Source organism: Notothenia coriiceps, unplaced genomic scaffold (genome assembly GCF_000735185.1).
Source record: "Notothenia coriiceps isolate Sejong01 unplaced genomic scaffold, NC01 NC01_scaffold00025515, whole genome shotgun sequence".
Classification (NCBI taxonomy): domain Eukaryota; kingdom Metazoa; phylum Chordata; class Actinopteri; order Perciformes; family Nototheniidae; genus Notothenia; species Notothenia coriiceps.
Genome location: NW_011358216.1, coordinates 152983 through 160730, shown reverse-complemented (window position 1 = coordinate 160730; position 7748 = coordinate 152983). Strand labels below are relative to the sequence as shown.

At 37.3% G+C, this 7748-nt stretch overlaps 1 protein-coding gene across 1 annotated transcript; it reads right to left on the bottom strand.

Moving 5' to 3' along the window:
- Positions 1-462: 462 nt before the first annotated feature.
- pnpla2 (patatin-like phospholipase domain containing 2) lies at positions 463-7339 on the bottom strand. Its single transcript, XM_010783652.1, has 9 exons — positions 6845-7339; positions 5892-6124; positions 5519-5584; positions 4590-4799; positions 4406-4466; positions 3547-3753; positions 2511-2643; positions 1850-1972; positions 463-1710 (listed from the first exon to the last, which is right to left on the bottom strand). The coding sequence occupies exons 1-9, from the start codon at positions 7029-7031 to the stop codon at positions 1413-1415; spliced, it is 1518 nt and encodes a 505-aa protein (XP_010781954.1). The 5' UTR covers positions 7032-7339; the 3' UTR covers positions 463-1412.
- Positions 7340-7748: the final 409 nt, after the last annotated feature.

Here is a 7748-nt window from a genome sequence, read left to right as displayed (position 1 = left end):
ATCTGTAATCATGTGTGTGTGCTGCTGAAACACTTGAATTTCCATAAAGGCTTATCTCATCTTATACATATTTCAAATATCTATTTCTATATTCACAAAACCAAAATAATTGTATGGGATTATTGGTTTATTTTTTCTTCAGAGCTTCTGGTTTTTCTTAGGAGTTTTTTATGATTCAAATAACACAAAATAAATGTAACTGTGTCCTGCAGTGGATTAAAGAGCTACAGTATTCCTGTGCGTTACAGTCACAAGTAGTATCTATCTATTATAATTTTGCTGGGATCATCTGGAAACCTCCCAAAACTCCTTCAGGACCCTGATTCACTGTTTGTTTAATGTGTAATGTTCCCTGCTCTGCGCACACTTTTCACCGTCAGTCGCAGCTTTTTCTAGGTAATGTGAGGATCATTGTCTAACTAAGTACTCACACCACAACACACTCATGGGCTGCAGTCAATGTTAAATAAATCAATTGTATTTAATGATCACATAAATATTATTCCCTCCAACATTTAGGCAATATGGTAAATTTACTTGGCAATTATTTCAATGCATAAGGCACAACAGTCAGTTATTTCTTATAGTCCACAAACAAGAATCAAGTATTCAACAGGTCCTAATTAACTCGGAAAGTGCAATTCAGATTAAACTGATTCTTTGATTATGAAAATATAATAAATATGTAATTGTTTGCATTTGAATGCAAATAAGAATGTGATTCTTAAGCCAAAAGTCAATACAATATACATTTAAAATTAAATAGTTTTTACTCACATCTAAGTAAAAAGATAATGAAACACACTTCTATGATTGGGATAAACAGAGCAGAGCAGTCTTTTATAAATAAGTTTAAGGAACAAAAGTAAAAAAACAAAGAAAATGTCTTTTTTTTTTTTACAACACTGCATTGACACTAAGTGGAACTTGCAACAACAGACTGGTGCTTCCACTGTTGGTCAGTAGTGTTTCAGAGCTGATGCAGATGCATGAGGAACCATATAGAAAACAGTTGTTTTACATCTATGGGAGAAACACTGTTGGTCTGACTACATTCCACAAACAAATAAACACTCGCTTATTTTACAAATGCTACTTAAAGTGTGCATTTTTGTTTGTAGTGCCCTGTAATCTTAGTCTGTTCATGTTTGAGCACAATGTCTATGGGTTTGCTTGATTTCATTGACTTATTTAATTGTCATGTATAATTAAACAAATATATTTAATACACATTGTGTGTACATTTGGTAAATGATTAAAATTTCCAACCACTATACAAAGTGGCTGATGAGATCACACATTTTTTTCTGATAGAATATCTGAAGTTGGGTTCAGATCATTTTGAAATGTTTCTTGATCTGGAATAAGTCAGTTTAAAGCTCAGTGCTACAGCGGAAAGCTTTCAGAAGATCTTAGGAGCTGCTGATGTTTTCTTCAGAATCAGCAGCAGGAAGCATTGTGAGGCCTTCAGCGGAGAGGGTGGAGGGAGGACTCTGATCTGCTGACTTTGCTCCAGCTTTGAAGGAGCCTTGCAGGTCCATGTTGATACACAGCACTCCAGACAGCAGCTGCTCCTTGTACTGGTTGAGACGCATGAACACATCCAGGACTGAAGTACTGCTCCCATTCACCCAGCTGGGGAACAGGCTGGTGGAGCTGAGGTGGGACGGGAGGGACTGGTAGTGGTGGAGCTCCATCTGCCAGGATAACCTACAGTAAGAAGTGGTAAAGAGAAGTCAATGTCAAAGGGGAGCTTGTTGTGATGAATCTACATAGATGTCTTTTCAGTGCTTGTAAAAAATTGCTCATATTATTGAAGTTGTCTCTGTCTAACTGCACAGTCACCTACCTGGTAGAAACATGCTCGGTAATGCTTTTAGAGGCCTGGCCAAGAACATGCTGTAGGATTTTCATGATCTGGTCTTTCATCCATTCCACATCATCTTGTATATCTGGCAGCCACTCCAGAAGTCTACACACAGGGTATGTTGAAGTTAGTCCAATGGCACAGAAGGCCATTCCAGTATTTTGATATCACAATGGTCAACAGTATAACTAATCAATGAAAACAGTTAACAAATTCTACTCAAATAGAGCATTTAAGTTTTCCGGATACACTTATCATCGCACAAGTTTACTTTTTTGTTTACATATTTATTGTTATGTATTGTAGTGTAATGAACACATTTTTACATACTAATTTCTTGTTTATTTTCTTCTTAGAATTTCACTCTACATATATATTTCTATTGCAGGATTTGAGCAACTGTAATATTATTTTTTTCCCCTCAGGAGTCAATACAGTATTTCTGATAAAAGACCCAAGTAGATATACAGAGTTGGTACTGCACTGTACTGTGCTACACTGTAGTGCACTGTACTGTACTGTACTACACTGTACTGTACTGCACGGTACTACACTGTACTGCACTGCACTGTACTGTAGTACTACTCTGAGTGCACATGTAATAACGAGGGAATGGGACCGACATAATTAAGTCCTTCAGTACCTGAGAGTCATGGACATGGCAGACTCCAGAGGCAGTGTGTAGGGCAGCATAATGGCGGAGGCCATCCTGACAGGAAGCAGGTTGCTTAGCGACTGCTTCAGGCTCCTCCTCTCCATGCAGGCCTCGGTGAGAGCTGCAGAGGGAGGCAAAGAGGACCAGCGGTCACCTCAAACTACTCATGGAATCACACATTAACACTCATGAGCTAAACAGGAGAAATATGAACAGCGAACACCACAGTGTTTCTTGTAGGCAGATACAGCATTTCAGTGTGCTCTAGTTCTTACTATGTTTGAAAAAAGAAATATTTTTAAATGGAGACTACAGCTGCAACAATAGTCCATCATTACTAATAAATGGCATATTTTGATAATCAATCAGTTGTTAAAAAGTCATATTTCACACAAAAATAGCTGTGTTTAGCCTATCAAATATGTCGGATCTTTTGCTTTTCTTAGTTGTATTAAAGTGAGTGACTTTAGGTTTTAAAGACACCACCTTGGACTTTTAGTACTGGAATGGACATTTATCTCTATTTTCAGATATGACGTTAATGATGAATGGATTACTGTAATCTCAAAAATAATTAGCAAATTGATTGATAATAAAATAATCGTAATTTGCAGTCCTCATGGAAAGTTGAAATGACCCACAATATTTGTGAAAGTACTTTTGTAATATACTAATATGTTCAAACTACCTCAAAGGACCATACTTCACATTAGAACTAACCATAATACAGCATATACTTCATTTTATATGATATCAAATGAAGTATATGCTGTATTATGGTACTTATCCGATTATCAAAAAAGCATCCTGTTGTATATAATCTGTGTTGTATATAAACTGTGATGGATTATCTAATTTCTAATTTAAGTATGTTGTAAGTGTAAGAAAAGAAGAAGAAAATATATTTCAAAACTCTAAACCACTACAGCACAATGAGGATTTAATCATCGGATAGTGAACTACATATACAAACACATCCCATAGTTTTTCTTGCACTTCCGTTCACTTGTTCTTCTTATATTACCTTTGTGCAGGGTGGGTGGAAGGTGTTGGATGAACTGCTCCTCTTCTGAAGTACTGCAATAAATCGCCACTGCTCCCTGTTCCACATCAGGCTTTTCCTCCTCTTGGTCACTTTTATTTTCTCCTTTCTCATCATTATAATCCTCATTTGCTTCACCATTAGCCAGCAGGGGTCTGTCTCTGTGAGGCCCGTTGAAATTAAGCAATCCTGCAAACAGAAGCAAAATGTCATAACATTATTTTGTCTTCTCTGTGATCAATGGTCAGGTAATAAGTTCAACTATTAAACTGGTTTATAGTAATCTCTCTATTCATAAACATTGATTTCTGTCATATCATTTGAGAAATCATATCATTTGATTATGTGGTTACAAATTGCCATAATTAATACATTAACAAAAACAATGGATGACACTAAAGAGAAAATCTAAGTACAAGTATCTTCTGGCCAGAGGACAAAAACAACACTCAGGCTTGTTATAACTGAGAGGCAAGTGAGAAAAGAAAAATGTGATCATCTTATTTATTTATTCTGAACTGAATTGTATTAATTGATGTGTTTTTGACCTAAAAATCGTTAAAATCATCAAGATCAATTATTTTTCTGTTTTTCGTTGTAATAATAATTTTGGCCACAAGAGGCAGACGTGCACCACTATCCCATGTTATAATAATATATGTTTGCAGGTCATCAAACACTACTCGCATGTCTTTCTTTGATAGAAAAGTATGGTCTCAGTTCAAATGTATAAATAACCTTTTTTCTCTTCTCGTTTGCCTCTGAGCAATGGTGACATAATTCATTTTAACAGACCATAACATTATTTTGAGAAAAAAAAATATATAACACTGTTTCTTACCATTCCTCTTTAAAAAGTGCATACCATCTTTATATCCCTGCTTACACATGGCCTTCATAACCTGCACCCAACACAAACAAACACAGGAAGTCCACTGAGTTTACTCCGATTCAATCCATTGATCTGTAGGTAGGTGTGTGTCTTTTTGTTTGTGGATGAGGAAGGTGTTAAACACGAGACATACCATTGGTTCTGGAGGGAAGAGGGCCTTGGAGACTCTGTAGAGGTTTTTGAGAGTGAACTGGATGCTTGTGTTGGTAAATCTCAGCTCGTGTATGTTGGTGGAAGTGTCTCGGGGGCAGATGTCGCTCTCTCCGGAGAACGGAGACACGGTGATGGTATTTTTCAGTTCATACTGAGGCAGGTTGTCTGAGATTCCTCCGTCTACATATCGCTGGATGATAAAAGAGAAATACTGAGAACCAACAGAAATATACAGAGCCTTGAGATGCAAGAGAAACAAATATTCTGGTAGATAATTATCTAAATCTGATCCCAACAAAAATTGCATCCTGTGATTTTGACTTAAGAAAGACTTTACGAGAAGAAATATTAACTTTTTTTTCATTTATTTCAAAAGGAACATTTTTCAAAGTCATGGTTGTTGTTGTTGTTGTTATTGATTTTAATTAAGAGACTACAGTCCACCACTACTCCCTGACCAGCCACTTTAAAACGAAATGTTCCTGTTTTCAGATAAAATAAATGGATAACAGCTTGTCTTTATCAGAGCTGGTGAACTTTTAAACTACAATGTGGGCGTCACTCTGATATGTTTGCCCTGCTCTTAAAACCTGTCAAAAAGGCTTCAGAGGGAGGGTGTGCGCGCTGCTGTTGCTCAATGATATTGCTCAGAAAACCTTTGCACTAAAGACATGTCCGGAAATACTGCATTCCCCAATTCCCAGAGCAATTGCATAATCATTGTTTCCATACACATGTCATTGAACACAAACACATTCTTGGGGAAGGGAAGCCTCTGATGGGAGCAGTTATAGATAAGGATAAGTGCCAAAAGTAACAACGACAAACACAATGAGAGGAAATATTTAGACTAAATATTGACAATATGAAGACGGTGCACGCATGTTGAAAAATATTGAATCTACTCACCACTCCTTGCAGTGTGGGAGGAATAAGGCCAGAATACACAGGGATGAAAGCACTGCAGAGAACTGCCTGCACGAAAGAGATACAATAAGACATTATTATAATATTATTATTATACTTGAATCACAGTGTTAAACTATATATTACAATGTAACTGAAATGCTGTACTGTTAAACGATGCTTCAAATTTATTATTCTATTACACAGTTGAGTCAAATAAAGAGTCACTGACAGATCATAATTTTTTTGTCCAACTAACATTACAACCCACAAAGATGTTCACTTCTAATCTCATGGCAAACCTTCCATGTTTTACCGCATATTATCAGAGTTGAGATTAAAATAAACTAAAAAACTACAAAAAAAAAAGTCCCACCTGCACCACCTCCTCCTTGTTGTTGAAGTGCGACACCAGGACATTTTCTCCATCGGTCACTCGGGTCAGAGAGATTCCTAGCCGTCCGTTGGCCACATGGTGAGAATCAGCTGGCAGGGTGCGCAGCAACAACTGACGCATGATCTTCACCAGGTTAAAGGAAGGATGCAAGGGTCCAAGGAATCGCTTCCTCGCCTCCTTGGCCACATCGATGATCCCTGCACCAGTCTCTCCTGTTTGGGGATGAATTAAGTTCTTTATATAACTGTACTTTACATGACACAATCAGGCAATGTAGATGTTTGGTTAGATAGTGTACCGTACATTATTTAGAAAGGCAAAACCTATGTTTTAAGGTTCTTACTTGAATACTTCTATTTTGTGCCGCTTAATATTTCATTCTGTCACAAATCAGAAGAAAATCATAATATGTTACTTTTACCCGACAGCTACAGCAAGTTCAAAGGTACTATACGTTTTAAATAATAAAAGGTACCATATAGTAGAAATATTAGTAATACAGTTTCTTTAAAGTGCGATCAACAAAATTATTGTATCCTGTATTATTAGGTGAAGAAAACACTTTATTGAATATTACTTTGAAATGTTTTACTTCTTCTTCCACTACCTCCAAATGCAATAACATAATTGAGTACAGCAGAATATAATGTCATTTAGTATAGTATAGTTTAGCATATTCTAATATGATAGGTTAATATAATTCATAATAAAAGTAATAGGAATTCAACTATAGTATGAGATAAATGGTAAGTATATTATACAATGATTAGTAGGCTATTTTACATATGTTCAAAAAGCTATTTGTTCTTTGCAGTTTACAGCAAAAGCATTTCAAAGTTACATAGAGTAGGATCTTGGTTGTCTTTCTTTTTTTTTAACAGCATCTTTCCCCCTCCTGCTATGTTAAACAATCAAAGTTACTTAATACTTACCAAGACACACTCCAGTGACAAGCGCACCGGCGGTGATAGCTCCGGCTGAAGCCCCGTATATGTGCCTGGCGTTGTGCACCAGAAAGGGCGCCTGCTCCAGCAGACAGCTGGCCACTCCGACGTGGTAGATACCCAGGAAGCCGCAGCCTGCAAACGAGAGGTTCCACGGCGAGTCTAGAGGAAACATGCCGCCGGTGCCGTCCGCAGCTGGGCCAAAGTTGGGGCAAGTGTCGCTGCTGTTATGGTTAATAACTGAAATATGAAGAAAAAAAAGTCTGCTGTTCAGGCCGACCGGCGTTCTTAAGTCATTAATAGTGGTGCCTCTTTACATGCTGTCTTGAGGATAATGGAGTTTGTCTACTAACTGTTTTTAGTTTCAAGCTAACAACAGAAGACACTGGTTGTTGTTAAATTGAATTAATTTAACAACAGAAAAAAACTCTGTTGTGATGCAGCCAAACCCTGTAAGTGAATGTCATTATCAGCCCTAAGTTAGTTAAATACTACATAGAGAGGTGCCAAGGGGAGTAGTTTGTATCTCACATTGTTGTTCTTCTTCGGGAGCAGGGCACGGACTAAGCCGGCTTGTCCAATCACAATCGACACCACAAAGCCAAGGGACCAATCACAATAAAAAAAAAATCCAAACCGCTGTGACAAGTGATGTCAATGAGCGGGCACTCTTGACAGCTGTCAAATGTGTTGTCCCCTGCAGAACAGAATGTTTCGTTTTGTCCTTTCTAAATGTTTCTCGTTGATAGTGTTTTTATTTGTGTCAGTCGATATCAACTGGCTTTATCGGGACTTTCTTTGGTGATTCTTAGTAAGATGAATTGATTTCCCACTATGCAATATTGGCTAAACAAACATATTGTTATCAATGAAACTCAAATAAGGCAGCCTG